Below are 18,809 nucleotides of genomic sequence, written 5' to 3' on the forward strand. Positions count from 1 at the left end.
GTCTGATAGCTTGACTTTGATTTTTCAACTGTCTGATAGCTCCAAAACAGTGTCTGATAGCTTGACTACTGTTTTATAACTGTCTGATAGCTCCAAAACAGTGTCTGATAGCTTGACTTTGATTTTTCAACTGTCTGATAGCTTGACTCCAGTGTACAAAAGCACTTACAGTATGTCCGTATTTCAATCACGCACTGAATTGTATTATAATTGAAGAGCTGTTCAGATAAAAAAAAAAATGGAGTAACCTGTTTTTTTTATTTATAAAATAATATTTACAAACTGTAAAATGTGTGACATTTTATTTCTATAGACACCAAATGAAAAAAGAAATCCAAATCAAATTACAGGGGGAAAAAAATGTCATTTCGAGCCAGCCAGGAGTCGAACCTAGAATCTTCTGATCCGTAGTCAGACGCGTTATCCATTGCGCCACTGGCCCACTGACATGAGCATCTTTTTCTAATACCTCCTATAAAATAAAAGCTATTCTTTTGATTGGTTGCTCAAAATGCAGTTAGTGAAGAGATAGGCAAGTATCTAGAGGTGACGTCAGAGCCGGCTCCTGGAGCTCCTCCTCTTGAATTATTATTTTCGATTGGTTCATACTCCTGTCGCTATCGTCTGCTTGCAAATGCCAAAGTTGGATTGGATAAGCCCTCACCTCACTCTATCCCGCACTTGTCTAGCAAGCGGTAGACGCTGACATGGAAAAGGGGTGTGTCTGTATAGTGCGCGTGGAGTGAATCCCGGTGCAAGATGGCTGCTGGAAGTGCTGGAGGCCGCGTGTCTAGCGGGCGGGATCTGACCTGCGTCACGGAGGTGGCGGATACTTTAGGGGCCGTAGCAAAGCAAGGGTGAGATGTCATACACGGGGCCATGAGCTTGCTCAGTATGTCTTTTGAACAGAACTTTTTATTAGAATATGTCAGTGACATGTGATTGTATTTTTAATGTGTTACCTGGTACAATGCCGCAAAAAGATTCAAAAGCTACTTGTGGTGTTGCTATATTGTGCTAACTTGTTTGCACCAATACACGTGTGTGAATTATTTTTCAGGTGTGTTGCTCTTTGTAACTTGGCCAGTGATACTACTACACGCTGCTATGTATAAATGGTGACACTAGAGGACAAAGCAAAGCATTAAAAAAACGTGTGAGCTAACTGTAACCATGAGTAGATGCAAAAACTATTTCACTCGCTCTATTATTATTATTTCTTGGATATACAATTTCCTAACGTATCCCCCGGCTGTCATCGGCTGGCTATCCATTTTACAATTTGCCACTCTATTGGTTATTTATACTAGTAGTGATGGCAGGCAAGGTCTTTTTTAGAAAATAATGGTACCACTTTCCAAAACGATATGTATTAGTGCTTAAAAATATTTTGGTCCCTTTTGCACTTTTAGAATGCCTGCATTTTCATATTAGCTGGAAAGCAACCAATAAATCTCTCACCAAGGTGCTGAAGTTCCCAATTATGCTACTAGATAAGCTGATATTGGGCCAGCAGCAATTTTCCCTGGTGTCTAGCAGTGCTTTTCTGCTCTCTAGTGCTACTTTAAATATGTGCTAAATTTATTTACAGGGTTTAACACACATCATTATAGGGTTGCTAGTTTTAAAATTACATGCTGTAACAAATTAGATTAAAGTGATTGTAAAGTTTTTGAATGTACTGTACAGCATATACAATTCTTCAAAACAGGGGCCCTTTCTGTGATTACATTTTTTTTTTTTTTTTAAAGTGAAGGTCAATTTTCATCAATGAGTGCCCGTTTTTTAAAAATACTTTTAAAAACAGGGGCACTTTCATTGATGAAAATTAACATTACACTGGATTTGAAGAAATACTTACCTTTTAGTCCTGCAAAACCGGATCGCCGATCTCAGCCTCAGTTCCTCTGTACTGATGTCAGAAATGACGAAAATTGGCTTCCTCCAATCATGGCTTGCACCCTAGATCGTCAAGCTTGTGATGCCTGGCTGTGATTGGAGGAAGCCAGTTTCGTCATTGCTGTGGTCTACAGCAGGAAGGAGGGGGATCGTCGATCCGGCTTTGCAGGAGTAAAAGGTAAGTATTTCTTCAAATCCAGTGCAATGTTAATTTTCATCAATGAAAGTGCCCGTTTTTAAAAGTATTTTTAAAAATCGGGCACTCATTGATGAAAATTGACCTTCACTTTAAGACCCTTTTATTTGTAAAATATTTACCATTTAGTGATGTAAAACATTGCACTATACCTCCGCCTGCATCTCATTCTTCATTTAGCTGTACAATGACGAATCCGGCTTCATCCAATCGTTGCGTGCCCCACATGATGTCCAGCTCGTGGGGCACGCAGCGATTTCATGAAGCCGGATTCGTCTTAACGCAGTTAAATGACGGTTGAGATGCGGGCTGAGGAATGGCACAATGTTTACTTTAGCTGAAAGTGCTCCTGTTTTGAAGAATAATTGTATATACTGTTCAGTCCATTCAGAAATTTTACAATCACTTTAACTTAAAGGGACATTATACACTAATTTTTTTCTTTGCATAAATGTTTTGTAGATCTATTTATGTAGCCCATAAATTTTTGTTTGTTTGTTTTTTAAATGTATAGTTTTGCTTATTTTTAAATAACATTGCTCTGATTTTCAGACTCCTAACCAAGCCCCAAAGTTTTATGAGAATACTGACAGCTACCTACTCCAGCTTGCTCCTGTTTGTGTAAAGGGTCTTTTCATATGCAAAAGAAGGGGGAGGGGGGAGTGTCTTATTTCCCACTTGCAGTGGGCTTTCCAACTACCTTTTCAACAGAGCTAAACTGAGAGCTTCTAAGTAAGTTTTTAAACAGGTTTATACTGGATTTTTATATTCGTATCTGTGCATCTTATTCTTTATAGTAGTGTCTATTACATGCAGTTACAGTTGTATGCAAAAGTTTAGGCACCCCTGACAATTTCCATGATTTTCATTTATAAATAATTGGGTGTTTGGATCAGCAATTTCATTTTAATCTATCAAATAACTGAAGGACACTGTAATATTTCAGTATTGAAGTTAGGTTTATTGGATTAACAGAAAATGTGCAATATGCATACAAACAAAATTAGATGGGTGCATAAATTTGGGCACCCCAACAGATATATTGCATCAATATTTAGTAGAGCCTTCTTTAGCAGAAATAACAGCCTCTAGACGCTTCCTATAGCCTGTAATGAGTGTCTGGATTCTGGAAGAAGGTATTTCGGACCATTCCTCCTTGCAATGTTGTAGGTCTTTGGAGGTCGGCTGTGGGCTGTTTTTGACCATTCTCACCATCCTTTGCCTCTCCGATATTTTACTTGGCCTGCCACTTCTGGCCTTAACAAGAACTGTGCCTGTGGTCTTCCATTTCCTCACTATGTTCCTCAAAGTGGACACTGACAGCTTAAATCTCTGTGATAGCTTTTTGTAGCCTTCCCCTAAACCATAATGTTGAACAATCTTTGTTTTCAAGTAATTTGAGAGTTGTTTTTAAGCCCCCATGTTGCCACTCTTCAGAGGAGAGTCAAAGAGAACAACTTGCAATTGGCCACCTTAAATACATTTTTTCATGATTGGATGCACATGTCAATGAAGTTCAAGGGTTAATGGGCTCACCAAACCAATTGTGTGTTCCAATTAATCAGGGCTAGGTAGTTACAGGCATTCAAATCAACAAAATGACAAGGGTGCCCAAGTTTAAGCACTTGCCTAATTTCATTTGGATGCATATTGCACATTTTCTGTTAATCCAATAAACCTAATTTCACTACTGAAATATTACTGTCCTTCAGTTATTTGATAGATCAAAATGAAATTGCTTATCCAAACACCCAATTTATTTATAAATGGAAATTGTCAAGGGTGCCTAAACTTTTGCATACAACTATATGAAAATGAGTGTATACTGTCCCCTTAAAGCAATGTTTAGTCCTATGTCTTTTGTTGATAGTACAATGTTTGTCTGTATTTGACCTTTAGGGTTTTGCATCCAAAATGCATTGTTCTATGCTTTTTGTGGATTTTTAAATTGAGTTCTTGCTTACCTGTCCAATCTTCCAGGTTTTCAATAATCTCTGTTCTTTTGACCTACCCAACCATAAAGCCAGCTAACTTCTATTAGAAGATACTTCCATTGAAGCCCACTAGCAATAAAATCAATTTATGTTAAACAGAGGAGATCCAAGAACTGAATCCATAAGTGTGACTGTGCATCATTAAAAACCCTCCTCCTTTAAAGTACTCTATTAAAGGGACAACAAACCCACACATGTTTTTATAATTCAAATAATGTTATTAAAATAAAACAAAAACAACATTCACGTTTTTAATCAAATTTATTTAAAGTGCTTTGTTTTCGTTGTTTAGGGGGGGGGGGACAAGCAGGTAGGCAGGCTCAGGGACATGCCCGTCTGGAGCACTATATGGCATCACTTTTTCAAGATTGCTTACACATAGTGCTCTAGAAATGTGTACACCACCTGCCTAGGTATTTTATTCATCAAAGACTACCATGAGAATGAAGTTAATAGGAAAGCCTTTTTTTTATTTTAATTGTATGCACTAGTCCCTTTTAATTAAAGCACCCTCGCTTATAGGGTCTTTATATTCAGAACATCAGTGCAGTTTTGTTTAGAATCATTTATCTAATTTAAATGCGTTAAAGGGAAAGTCAATCCTAGCATTTTACAAACGCTAGGATTGACTATTGAAACAAAGGGGACTTTCATGAAGTATAATATACTTCACACAGCTACTTTATTTGTTTCAATCGATCGCCGTTCTTAGCTGCTACAGCAGCCCACGGCTAAAAATTTTTTTTGCTAAGAGGTGACGTTTTCACCTCTTAGCCCATAGCCGTGCTGTAAATATGACTTGGCGCCCATGGGAGCCGGATTTACCGCACGGCTATTGGCTAAGAGGTGAAAACGTCACCTCTTAGAAAACAAATTTTTTGGCCGTGGGCTGCTGTATCAGCTAAAAACGGCGATCGATTGAAACAAATAAAGGAGCGTTCTACATGAAGTATCTTTTATACTTCATAGATGACAGTCCCCTTTTATTTGTTTCAATAGTCAATCTTAGTGTTTGTAAAACGCTAGGATTGACTGACTTTCACTTTAACAAAAAATGCTTTTTTTTGCTGATGGCATTGCTGTACATGCCACATACAGAGAATTCACCTGCCTCATGTGTTTGCATATTGACACCTTTTTATTTTTGATGATGAAAATGTCTACAACAGACGAATAACCTTTTTTTTTTTTTAAAGACTGAATTATGACATTTGTATTTGGAGCAGAAATTTCCCCTTGTTTAGACGCAAGTATTTTTAGTACTTATTAGTGTAAGAAGACTTATTACCCAGTAATATGTTTCATCCAGAAGTCTAATGGGCTATGTTTTAACAATCTGTGGATTTTCTGTGTGTGATGCAGTTATGGCATTTACTTTATGTTCTTGTCATTGTCTACTCATGTTATGCCTTAGGTTTGATTTTTTGTGTATGCCCATTTTCCATCCTCGCTTCAAGAGGGAATTTCATAGAGAACCTGCCAAGTCCCGGCCTGGACCGCAAACCCGCTCTGACCTGTTACTCTCAGGCCGAGGTAAGATCTCCTCTACTTTACTTTAAAAGGACATTTAAACTAGGGGTTGACAAATCTGTATAACATTTAGGAGCCAGTAAGACTGTAAGCCAGGAATACTTTTAGGAGCCAGGCAGTAGTATTTGTTTATAGATATATGGAGAATAGGAGCCTGGGGTAAAATTTCAGGAGCCAGTGGCTTCCCGGCTCCTGGGTTTGTCAAGTCCTGCATTAAACTACGCTTGTTTTGTGTAAAATTTTGCTAGGTTCACACTCTCTATAGAGGTTAAAAAGCAAATTATGTAACCTACGAATTCTGTAAACTTAAATAACCAGTTAGGTCTATTTGCAGCATTTTGAAAACCTAGGTTACAAATTTTGCTTTTTGACTTCTCTAAAGAGCAAGGGACAAGGCACTTTTTTTTTTTTTTTTTTTCTTTTTTTTTTTCTTTTCATATATTTGTTTTTATTAAAAATTTTAAAGTACAAAGGAGTGAAATAATTTCAAGAACATCATCAGATGATACTATAACAATATTTCTTTTACAAAGATATGACGAGTCCATGGATTTCATCCTTACTTGTGGGATATTAACCTCCTGCTAACAGGAAGTGGCAAAGAGCACCACAGCAGAGCTGTATATATAGCCCCTCCCTTCCCCTCCACCCCCAGTCATTCTCTTTGCCTGTGTTATACTAGGAAGACATGGTAGAGTGAGGTGTTAGTTTTAGTTTCTTCAATCAAGAAGTTTTTTATTTTAAATGGTACCGGTGTGTACTATTTTCCTCAGGGGGTTATGGAGAAGATTTCTGCCCTGAGGTTGATGATCTTAGCAGTTGTAACTAAGATCCACGCTGGTCCCTACAAGACTTCTGAAGGTAACCATGAGACATCTTCAGTGTGGAGACCGGTTTCATGCTACAAGCAGCATTAAGGTATGTGCAGCCTTTTATTTCTGAAGAGACTTGATATATCAGAACTGGCTGGCATTTATTTCTCTATATGGGAATGGGGTAAGCAGTAGACCTGTTTACAAGAGGGTTACTGGAGTCCCTTATTTTATTTTTTTATTTCTTATATAAGGGCATGATATGACACTCTGGGAGAGGCATAAGGGCTTTAAATCGATTAAGCTATTTTTTATTATATATCCAGCATGTTTTGCTGGGATGTGTTTGGGGTGTGTTTTGTGTTCCACTTAGCTGTATGAAACAACCACTTCCCATGCGGTTGTGTTTGGGCCTACTCCAACTTCGGCCATAAGGGGCGGGGCTTGTCTTTGCGCGCTCAGATGCGCACTTCCTTCTGACAGAGGAGCAGCAAGCAGTAACTCCCGGTTGCTCCTGGACAGTAGTCTCTGGTTTGGAGTGTTGGCTATTCATTCCGAAGTACCCTGGGGGCAGGTTAAACGCCACAGCCACTGATATATTTTTCACTTTTAGAGCCTTATTTTTCACCTTTCTCATAGGGTGCAATAATTTTTGTATATACCAATTAGTTTTAGTGAATTTTGGTAGCAAATTAACATTATTTAAGCAGTTTTGGAAAAATTGTTCACTTTTTCTTTCTTAAAGGCGCAGTACACGTTTTTCAAAGTTTTATTTAATGCAATAAATAAAGTGTTTAAACAACTTTTTGTGGCTATTATTAGTCTGTTCAACATGTCTGACATTGAGGATTCTCATTGTTCTATGTGTTTAGAAGCTATTGTGGAACCCCCTCTTACATTGTGTACCTCTTGTACTGAAAGGGCCTTACATTGTAAAGATCATATTTTAGGTTAAGATAGTGTGCCTAAGGATGATTCTCAATCTGAAGAGAATCGGGTTATGCCATCCAATTCTCCAAGTGTCACAACCTTTAACTCCCACACAAGCGACACCAAGTACCTCTAGTGCATCTAATTCCTTTACTCTGCAGGAGATGGCTGCAGTTATGTCAACTACCCTTACAGAGGTATTATCTAAATTACCAGTGTTGCAGGGTAAACGCAGTACGTCAGGTAGTAATGTGAATACTGAATCCTCTGATACTTTATTAGCTATTTCCGATGTACCCTCACAGTATTCTGAGTTGGGAGTCAGGGAATTGCTGTCTGAGGGAGAAATTTCAGACTCGGGGGAATGTGTTACCTCAGACAGATTCTGACGTTATGTCCTTTAAATTTAAGCTTGAACACCTCCGTCTGTTGCTTCGGGAGGTCTTAGTGACTCTGGATGATTGTGATCCTATTATACCACCAGAGAAATTGTGTAAGAGGGACAAATATCTAGAAGTGCCTACTTATACTGACTTTTTTTTTTTTCCGGTTCCTAAAAGAATTTCGGAAATCATAAAGAAGGAATGGGATAGACCAGATATACCATTTTCTTCCCCTCCTAATTTTAAGAAAATGTTTCCCATATCGGACACCATTCGGGACTTGTGGCAAACAGTCCCTAAGGTGGAGGGAGCTATATCTACCCTGGCTAAGCGTACGACTATACCCATTGAGGACAGTTGTGCTTTTTAAGACCCTATGGATAAAAAAATTAGAGGGTCTCCTAAAGAAATTGTTTATCAGGGTTTTCTTTTACAACCTACTGCTTGCATTGTGCCAGTAACTACTGCAGCAGCTTTTTGGGTTGAAGCTCTGGAAGAGTCCCTGAAGGTTGAGACTCCGTTAGCTAACTTGAGAGCCTTAATTCTATCCAAAATGTCATCTAATTCTTTTATTACTGATGCCGCTTTTCAAATTGCTAAATTAGCGGTGAAAAATGCAGGATTTGCTATTTTAGCGCATAGAGCATAGTGGCTCAAATCTTGGTCTGCTGATGTCATCAAAACATAAGCTTTTAGCTATTCCCTTTAAAGGTAAGACCCTTTTTGGGCCAGAATTGAAGGAAATAATTTCTGACATTACAGGAGGTAAAGGCCATGCCCTACCTCAGGATAAGTCTGTTAAGATGAGGGGTAAACAGAATCATTTTCATTCCTTTCTGAATTTTAAGGGAGGACCTTCTACTTCCTCTTCTTTCACAAAGCAGGAAGGGAATTTTACCCAATCTAAGTCAGTCTGGAGACCCAACCAAAATTGGAATAATGGTAAACAATCTAAGAAGCCCGCTGCTGCTACTAAGACAGCATGAAGGGGTGGCCCCCAATCCGGGACCGGATCTAGTAGGGGGCAGACTCTTTCTTTGTCCAGGCTTGGGCAAGAGATGTTCAGGACCCCTGGGCACTAGAAATAGTGACCCACGGTTATCAGTTGGATTTTAAGGATTTTCTCCCAAGAGGGAGGTTTCATCTTTTAAAATTATCTGCAGACCAGATAAAAAGAGAGGCGTTCTTACGCTGTGTAAAAGACCTTGTTACTATGGGAGTAATTTGTCCAGTTCCAAAATCAGAACAAGGACAGGGGTTTTACTCAAATCTATTTTTGGTTCCCAAAAAAGAGGGCACTTTCAGACCCATCTTAGACCTCAAGTGTCTAAACAAATTTCTCAGAGTCCCATCGTTCAAGATGAGACTATACGAACAATTTTATCAATGATCCAGGAGGGTCAGTATATGACTACAGTGGACTTGAAGGATGCATACCTTCATATTCCTATCCACAAGGATCATCCATCAGTTTCTAAGGTTTGACTTCCTGGACAAACATTATCAGTTTGTGGCTCTTCCCTTCGGGTTGGCCACAGCACCCAGAATCTTCACAAAGGTTCTAGGGTCTCTTTTGGCGGTTCTCAGACCGCAAGGCATAGCAGTGGCGCCTTATCTGGACAATATTCTAATTCAGGCGTCAACATATCAACTGACAAAATCTCACACGGACATAGTGTTGTCTTTCCTGAGAACTCACAGTTGGAAGGTGAACATAGAAAATAGTTCACTAGTTCCACAGACAAGGGTCCCCTTCCTGGGAACTCCGTTAGAAATATTTTCATGTCTACCGAGTCTATCAGAGGTCAGAAAATCAAAGATTCTGAACACTTGCCGAGCACTTCAGTCCATTCCTTGGCCATCAGTGGCTCAGTGTATGGAGGTAATTGGATTAATGGTAGCGGCAATGGACATCATTCCGTTTGCTCGCTTTCATCTCAGACCACTGCAGCTGTGCATGCTCGGACAGTGGAATGGGGACTATGCAAATTTATCTCCTCAGATAAATCTGGATCAAGAGACCAGAGAGACTCTTCTTTGGTGGCTGTCGCCGGATCTGTCCCAGGGGACTTGTTTCCGCAGACCCTTGTGGGTGATAGTGACAACGGACGCCAGTCTATTGGGCTGGGGTGCAGTCTGGAATTCTCTGAAGGCTCAGGGTGTTTGGAGTCTACTTCAAATCAATATTCTGGAACTGAGAGCAATATTCAATGCGCTTCAGGCGTGGCCTTAGTTGGCTTCGGCCAAATTCATCAGATTCCAGTTGGACAAAATCACGACTGTGGCATATATCAATCATTAGGGGGGAACAAGGAGTTCCTTAGCAATGATAGAAGTATCCAAGATAATCCGTTGGGCGGAGGCCCACTCTTGTCATCTGTCAGCAATCTACATCCCAGGAGTAGAGAACTGGGAAGCGGATTTTCTAAGTCGACAGACTTTTCATCCGGGGGAGTGGGAACTTCACCCTGAGGTATTTGCCTCATTCATTCTCAGATGGGGCATACCGGAATTGGATCTGATGGCATCTCGACAGCATGCCAAGCTTCCAAGAATCGGATCCCGGTCAAGGGATCCTCAGGCCGAACTGATAGATGCCTTGGCAGTGCCTTGGTTGTTCAGCCTAGCTTATATGTTTCCACCGTTTCCTCTTCTCCCTCGCGTGTTTGCTCGAATCAAACAGGAGAGAGCTTCAGTAGCCACGCCGGACTTGGTAGCGGATCTAGTGGACATGTCCTCTCTGCCACCGTGGAAACTTCCATTAAGACAGGACCTTCTCATTCAAGGTCCTTTCCAACATCCAAATCTAATTTCTCTGCAGTTGACTGCGTGGAGGTTGAACGCTTGATTTTATCGAAGCGAGGATTCTCTGATTCGGTCATCAATACTTTGATTCAGGCTAGAAAGCCTGTCACTAGAAAAATCTATCATAAGATATGGTGTAAATATCTTTTTTGGTGTGAATCCAAGGGTTACTCATGGAGTAAAGTTGGGATTCCTAGGATTCTGTCTTTTCTCCAAGAAGGATTGGAGAAAGGGTTATCAGCAAGTTCCTTAAAAGGACAAATTTCAGCTTTATCAATTCTGTTTCACAAACGTTTGGCAGATGTGCCAGATGTTCAGTCTTTTTGTCAGGCTTTATCTAAGATTAAGCCTGTATTTAGACCCATTACTCCTCCCTGGAGTTTGAATTTAGTTCTTCAAGGGGTTCCGTTTGAACCCATGCATTTTGTGGATATCAAATTATCTTGGAAAGTTCTGTTTTTAGTTGCTATTTCTTCTGCTCGAAGAGTTTCTGAGCTTTCAGCGCTACAGTGTGATTCTCCTTATCTCATTTTTCATTCTGATAAGGTGGTGTTACGTACCGAACCTGGATTTCTTCCTAAGGTTGTTTCAAATAAGAATATTAATCAGGAAATTGTTCTTCCTTCCTTGTGTCCTAACCCTTCTTCTAAGAAGGAGCGTATGTTGCATAATTTGGATGTGGTTCGTGCCTTAAAGTTTTACTTACAGGCAACTAAGGCTTTCCGTCAATCATCTTCATTATTCATTGTTTATTCTGGAAAGCATAGGGATCAGAAAGCTACGGCTACCTCTTTCTTTTTGGCTGAGAAGTATCATCCGCCTGGCATATGAGACTGCTGGACAGCAGCCTCCTGAAAGAAATACGGCTCATTCTACTAGGGCTGTGGCTTCCATATGGGCCTTTAAAAACGATGCATCAGTTTAACAGATTTGTAAGGCTGCGACTTGGTCGTCCATTCACACCTTTTCCAAATTTGATACTTTTGCTTCTTCTGAGGCTATTTTTGGGAGAATGGTTCTTCAAGCAGTGGTGCCTTCTGTTTAGGTTCCTGTCTTGTCCCTCCCTTTCATCCGTGTCCTTTTTCTTTGGTATTGGTTTCCCACAAGTAAGGATGAAATCCGTGGACTCGTAATATCTTTGTAAAAGAAAAGTAAATTTATGCTTACCTGATAAATTAATTTCTTTTACGATATGACGAGTCCACGGCCCACCCTGTTCTTTTTAAGACAGGTTTTTCTTTATATTTTTTTGTAAACTTCAGTCACCTCTGCACCTTTTAGCCTTTCCTTTTCTCTTCCTATACCTTTGTCCGAATGACTGAAGGTGGAAGGGAGGGGCTATATATATACAGCTCTGCTGTGGTGCTCTTTGCCACTTCCTGTTAGCAGGAGGTTAATATCCCACAAGTAAGGATGAAATCCGTGGACTCGTCATATCGTAAAAGAAAGTAATTTGTCAGGTAAGCATAAATTTACTTTTCGTACATCAATAGGTATGAATACAAGTTTTGGACAAGGCACATTTTTAACACAAAAACAAGAGATTCTTTTTTTCCCTTTAAAGGGACAGTCAACACTAAAATTGTTACTGTTTAAAAAGATGGATAACTCCTTTACTACCCATTCCCCAGCTTTGCACAACCAACATTGTTATATTAATACATACTTTATAACATTACAGATTAATGATAAAACAAGAGAGGCGCCGCATGTGTGTATCAATAAGGTTGTAAATCTTGATAAAACATAAGGTTGTACAGGGTACTCACATTTGTGAAAGGCACCCCACTGTGCCGAATAGTGCAGGCTGGATCTTTAACAGCAATCCAGCTAGCGGAACTCCGGCAATTCAGGAACACAGAATCCTCAGTGTTGGGCTCAGGTCACAAGACTCAAGGTATTGTAGGTTCAGGTATTACAACAGTGCACTCAGTGTTAAAATGTCAAATACATTTATTAAAATGATAAAACATAAAGTAAAAACACTCTTTTTAAAAACTGTCTAATCCAAGCATCTGATTTAGAAACAATGCAACGCATTTCTCGGCGTAAAAGCTGTTTCATGAGGCATGTTATACTTGCTAAAACCTTACCTTTAAATAAGGCAACGCTACCTATTGAAAATGAGCCCACCCCTTCAAAAGGTTTACAAGACAATCAGTACCTTTTGTCTCAGAAAGTTATAGTTGATTATACTATACCTTTCTTAGACGAAGGGTACTGATTGGCTTGTAAGCCTTTTGAAGGGGTGGCGGGTTCATTTTCAATAGGTAGCGTTGCCTTATTTAACCCCTTAAGGAACAAGGACGTACCCTGTACAACGTCAAGATTTTCAAGCGCTGGAAGCGATCGTGATCACTTTCAGCTGCTTTCATGTTATTGCAGTTATGCCTCAATTTTGAGGCATCCTGCAATAACATTTTTTAGGAATACGATGCAGTGAGAGTCACTCTGTGGTCATCTCTGCATCGACCAGCTATGATGCCGATGGTTGATGGGCGGGCGGCCCATCGTTGGTGCATATCCGGATCCTGCCCCCTCTGTGAGGGACAGAGTGCGCAATGAGACGGGAGCTACATTCAGTAACCTAACAGGAGTCAAAGGAGGGAGAGGGGAAAAAATATTTGGTTAGGGATCTGGGAGGGGGAGGGTGGGCAACTACACTACAGAAATTGGGGTTTTGATTTTATTTTTTAAAACAAAAAGGGCACATTTTGTAGTAAATGGGTACTGGCAAACAGGTGCCTGTACCTAAGATGGCAGCCAATAGGTCGAGGGGGGAGGCTTAGAGAGCTGTTTGGGGGGGGGATCAGGGAGGTTGGGGGGTAATGGGGATCCTACACTAAAAAAAAAATAAAAAAAAAAAAAAAATATATATATATATATATATATATATAAATTTTTTATTTTATTTTTTCTTAAAAAAACAAACAAAAAAACACCTTTATTTTTATACTGGCGGACTTTCTGCCAGTACTTAAGATGGCAGTGACAATTGTGAGGTGGGGGAGGGAAGAGAGCTGTTTGAGGGAGGTCAGGGAGGGATCGGGGGTGGGATGTGTCAGGTCGGAGGCTGATCTCTACACTAAAGCTAAAATTAACCCTACAAGCTACCTAATTAACCCCTTCACTTCTGGGCATAACACAAGTGTGGTGCGCAGCAGCATTTAGCGGCCTTCTAATTACCAAAAAGCAATGCCAAAGCCATATATGTCTATTTCTAAACAAAGGGGATCCCAGAGAAGCATTTACAACCATTTGTGCTATAATTGCACAAGCTGTTTGTAAATTTCAGTAAGAAAGCTAAATTTTGTGAAAAAGTTAGTGAAAAAGTGAACAATTTTTTTTTTATTTGATCGCATTTCAAGGTGAAATGGTGGCATGAAATATACCAAAATGGGCCTAGATCAATACTTTGGGTTATCTACTAAAAAGAATATACATGTGAAGGGTTATTCAGGGATTCCTGACAAATAGTGTTACAATGTAAAAATAGCCCTGGTCCTTAAGAGTAAGAAAATTTAAAAATGGTCTGGTCACTAAGGGGTTAAAGGTGAGGTTTTAGCAAGTATAACATGCCTGATGAAATGGCTTTTACGCAGAGAAACGGGTTGCGTTGTTTCTAAAATCAGATGCTTGTATTACAGTTTTTAAAAAGAGTGTTTCTTTCATGTAATTGGCAAGAGTCCATGAGCTAGTGACATATGGGATATACAATCCTACCAGGAGGGGCAACGTTTCCCAAACCTCAAAATGCCTATAATACACCCCTCACCACACCCACAATTCACCACACCCACAATTCAGTTTTACAAACTTTGCCTCCTATGGAGGTGGTGAAGTAAGTTTGTGCTAAGATTTCTACGTTATGTGCTTCTCAGCATTGTTGAAGCCTGATTCCTCTCAGAGTACAGCGAATGTCAGAGTGACGTGAAGGGAGTATCACTTATTGAATACGATGATTTCCCTAACGGGGGTCTATTTCATAGGTTCTCTGTTATCGGTCGTAGAGATTCATCTCCTACCTCCCTTTTCAGATCGACAATATACTCTCAATTTACCATTGCCTCTACTGATAACTGTTTTAGTACTGTTTGGCTATATGTGGATGGGTGTCTTTTGGTAAGTATGTTTTTAGTTACTTAAGACACCTCAGCTATGGTTTGGCACTTTATGCATTTATATAAAGTTCTAAATATATGTATTGTACTTATATTTGCCATGAGTCAGGTTCATGTATTTCCTTCTGCAGACTGTCAGTTTCATATTTGGGAAATATAAACATTTTTTAAAAAGAAATGTATTTCTTACCTGGGGTTTAGTCTTTTTTTCATTTGACTACTTCTTACAAATTGCGGGCGCGTCAAATGCTAAACTTTATTGCGTTATTGTTGGCGCGAAAAAGATCGCCTATGACGCAAGTTCGTCACTTCCGCCGTCATACTTGACGCCGAGACCTTTCACACTGTTGCATCATTAGTGACGCGAGTGTGTCATTTCCGGTTATTTTTTTGGCGCCAAAAAAAGTTTAGTTACATTGTGCGTCATACTTGGCGCCAAACTTTTCATTATTTCAATACCCCATTGATGTTTGCCTCTTGCTTTTTTTTTTCTATCAGAGGGCTATGCTATTTGCATTTTTTCCCATTTCTGAAACTGTCATATAAGGAAATAGATAATTTTGCTTTATATGTTGTTTTTTCTCTTACATTTTGCAAGATGTCTCAATCTGATCCTGCCTCAGAAGTTTCTGCTGGAACATTGATGCCTGACATCAGTTCTACCGAAGCTAAGTGCATTTGTTGTAAAATTGTAGAAATTATCTCGCTGAATGTCATTTGTAATAGTTGTCATGATAAACTTTTACATGCAGATAGTGCATCCATCAGTAATAGTACATTGCCAGTTGCAGTTCCTTCAACTTCTAATGTGCATGATATACCTGTAAATTTTAAAGAATTTGTTTCTGATTCTATTCTGAAGGCTTTGTCTGCATTTCCACCTTCAAATAAACGTAAAAGGTCTTTTAAAACTTCTCATTTAGTTGATGAAATTTCAAATGACCAACAACATAATAATTTATCCTCTTCTGATGTGGATCTATCTGATTCAGAAGATCCTTCCTCAGACATTGACACTGACAAATCTACTTATTTATTTAAAATTGAGTATATGCGTTCTTTATTAAAAGAAGTGATAATTACTTTGGATATTGAGGTAACCAGTCCTCTTGACGTTCAGTCTAAAATGTTTAAATGCTGTTTTTAAACCTCCTGTGGTTTCTCCAGGTTTTTTTTCTATTCCTGAGGCTATTTCTGATATGATTTCTAAGGAATGGAATAAGCCAGGTACTACTTTTATTCCTTCTTCAAGGTTTAAAAAATTGTATCCTTTACCAGCAAAATCTATAGAGTTTTGGGAAAAGATCCCCAAAGTTAATGGGGCTATTTCTACTTTTGCTAAACGTACCACTATTCCTATGGAAGATAGTACTTCCTTTAAGGATCCTTTAGATAAGAAGCTTGAATCTTATCTAAGGAAGGCCTATTTATATTCAGGTCATCTTCTCAGATCTGCTATTTCTTTGGCTGATGTTGCGGCTGCATCAACTTTCTGGTTGGAGAATTTAGCGCAACAGGAATTGGATTCTGACTTATCTAGCATTATTCGCTTACTGCAGTATGCTAATCATTTTATTTGTGATGCTATTTTTGATATTATCAAAATTGATGTTAGATCCATGTCTTTAGCTATTTTCGCTAGAAGAGCTTTGTGGCTTAAATCCTGGAATGCTGATATGACATCTAAATCTAGATTACTATCTCTTTCCAAGGTAATAATTTATTTGGTTCTCAGTTGGATTCTATTATTTCAACTATCACTGGGGGAAAGGGAGTTTTTCTGCCTCAAGATAAAAAACCTAAGGGGAAATCTAAGGCTTCTAACCGTTTTGGTTCCTTTCGTCAGAATAAGGAACAAAAACACAATCCTCCCCCCAAGGAATCTGCTTCCAGTTGGAAGCCTTCCTCAAATTGGAATAAATCCAAGCCTTTTAGGAAACCAAAGTCAGCCCCTAAGTCCGCATGAAGGTGCGGCCCTCATTCCAGCTCAGCTGGTAGGGGGCAGATTAAGGTTTTTCAAGGATGTTTGGATAAAAACTGTCCAAAATCAATGGATTCAGAGCATTGTCTCTCAAGGGTATCGAATAGGATTCAGAGTAAGACCTGTCAGAAGATTTTTTTTTTCTCTCACGTATCCCAGGAAATCCAGTAAAAGCTCAGGCTTTCATGAAATGTGTTTCAGAACTGGAGTCTTCAGGGGTAATCATGCCAGTTCCTCTTCTGGAACAAGGTTTGGGGTTTTATTCAAATCTATTCATTGTCCCAAAGAAGGAATTTTTTTTCAGACTAGTTCTGGATCTGAAAATTTTGAATCGTTATGTAAGAGTACCAACTTTCAAGATGGTGACTATAAGGACTATTCTGCCTTTTGTTCAGCAAGGACATTATATGTCCACAATAGACTTGCAGGATGCATACCTTCATATTCCGATTCATCCAGAACATTATCAGTTTCTGAGATTCTCTTTTCTAGACAAGCATTACCAATTTGTTGCTCTTCCATTTGGCCTAGCAACAGCTCCAAGAATCTTTTCAAAGGTTCTGGGTGCCCTACTATCTGTAATCAGAGAACAGGGTATTGCGGTGTTTCCTTATTTGGACGATATCTTGGTACTAGCTCAGTCTTTACGTTCTGCAGAATTTCACACAAATCAACTAGTGTTGTTTCTTCGGAAACATGGTTGGAGGATCAATTTACCAAAAAGTTTCTTGATTCCTCAGACAAGGGTCACCTTTTTAGGCTTCCCGATAGATTCAGTGTCCATGACTCTGTCTCTAACAGACAAAAGACGTTTCAAATTGGTTGCAGCCTGCCGGCACTTTCAGTCTCAGTCATTTCCTTCAGTGGCTATGTGCATGGAAGTTTTAGGTCTCATGACTGCAGCATCGGACGCGATCCCCTTTGCTCGTTTTCACATGAGACCTCTACAGCTTTGTATGCTGAAACAATAGTGCAGGGATTATACAAAGATATCACAATTAATATCCTTAAATCCCAATGTACGACACTCTCTGACAAAGTGGATAGATCACCATCGTTTAGTTCAAGGGGCTTCTTTTGTTCGGCCAACCTGGACTGTGATCTCAACAGATGCGAGTCATTCAGGTTGGGGAGCTGTTTGGAGATCTCTGACAGCACAAGGGGTTTGGAAATCTCAAGAGGCGAGATTACCAATAAATATTTTAGAACTCCGTGCAATTCTCAGAGCTCTTCAGTTTTGGCCTCTGTTAAAGAGAGAACTGTTCATTTGTTTTCAGTCAGACAATATCACAACAGTGGCATATGTCAATCATCAGGGTGGGACTCACAGTCCCCAAGCTATGAAAGAAGTTTCTCGGATACTTGCTTGGGCGGAATCCAGCTCCTGTCTAATCTCTGCGGTGCATATTCCAGGTGTAGACAATTGGGAGGCGGATTATCTCAGCCGCCAGACTCTACATCCAGGGGAGTGGTCTCTCCATCCAGATGTGTTTTCTCAGATTGTTCAGATGTGGGGGCTTCCAGAGATAGATCTCATGGCCTCTCATCTAAACAAGAAACTTCCCAGATACCTGTCCAGGTCCAGGGATGTTCAGGCGGAAGCAGTGGATGCGCTGACACTTCCTTGGTGTTATCATCCTGCCTCTAGTTCTCCTTCCAAGAGTGATTTCCAGAATCATCATGGAACAATCATTTGTGTTGCTGGTGGCGCCAGCATGGCCACACAGGTTTTGGTATGCGGATCTGGTTCGGATGTCCAGTTGCCAGCCTTGCCCACTTCCGTTACGGCCAGACCTACTATCTCAAGGTCCGTTTTTCCATCAGGATCTCAAATCATTAAATTTGAAGGTATGGAAATTGTACGCTTAGTACTAAGTCATAGAGGTTTCTCTGACTCCGTGATTAATACTATGTTACAAGCTCGTAAATCTGTTTCTAGAAAGATTTATTATAGAGTTTGGAAGACTTACATTTCATGGTGTTCTTCTCATAAATTTTCTTGGCATGCTTTTAGAATTCCTAGAATTTTACAGTTTCTTCAGGATGATTTGGATAAGGGTTTGTCTGCAAGTTCCTGGAAAGGGCAAATCTCCGCTCTTTCTGTTTTATTTCACAGGAAGATTGCTATACTGATATACACTGTTTTGTACAGGCTTTA

General features: G+C 39.7%; 1 protein-coding gene and 1 non-coding gene across 2 annotated transcripts in view; one reads left to right on the top strand and one right to left on the bottom strand.

The window, feature by feature from the left end:
* Positions 1 to 369: 369 nt before the first annotated feature.
* Positions 370 to 442, bottom strand: TRNAR-ACG (transfer RNA arginine (anticodon ACG)). Its single transcript has one exon. It is a non-coding gene; the product is annotated as a tRNA-Arg (tRNA).
* A 193-nt stretch (positions 443 to 635) lies between these two features.
* PRMT5 (protein arginine methyltransferase 5) overlaps positions 636 to 18,809 on the top strand; it is a 106,983-nt gene continuing 88,809 nt past the window's right edge. The window contains exons 1-2 of the mRNA XM_053702305.1: positions 636 to 857; positions 5,504 to 5,622. Of these exons, the coding sequence (XP_053558280.1) occupies positions 760 to 857; positions 5,504 to 5,622 (217 nt within the window). The 5' untranslated portion in view covers positions 636 to 759. The remainder of the gene's footprint in view (positions 858 to 5,503; positions 5,623 to 18,809) is intronic.

Source organism: Bombina bombina, chromosome 2, assembly GCF_027579735.1.
Source record: "Bombina bombina isolate aBomBom1 chromosome 2, aBomBom1.pri, whole genome shotgun sequence".
NCBI classification, from domain to species: Eukaryota; Metazoa; Chordata; class Amphibia; order Anura; family Bombinatoridae; genus Bombina; species Bombina bombina.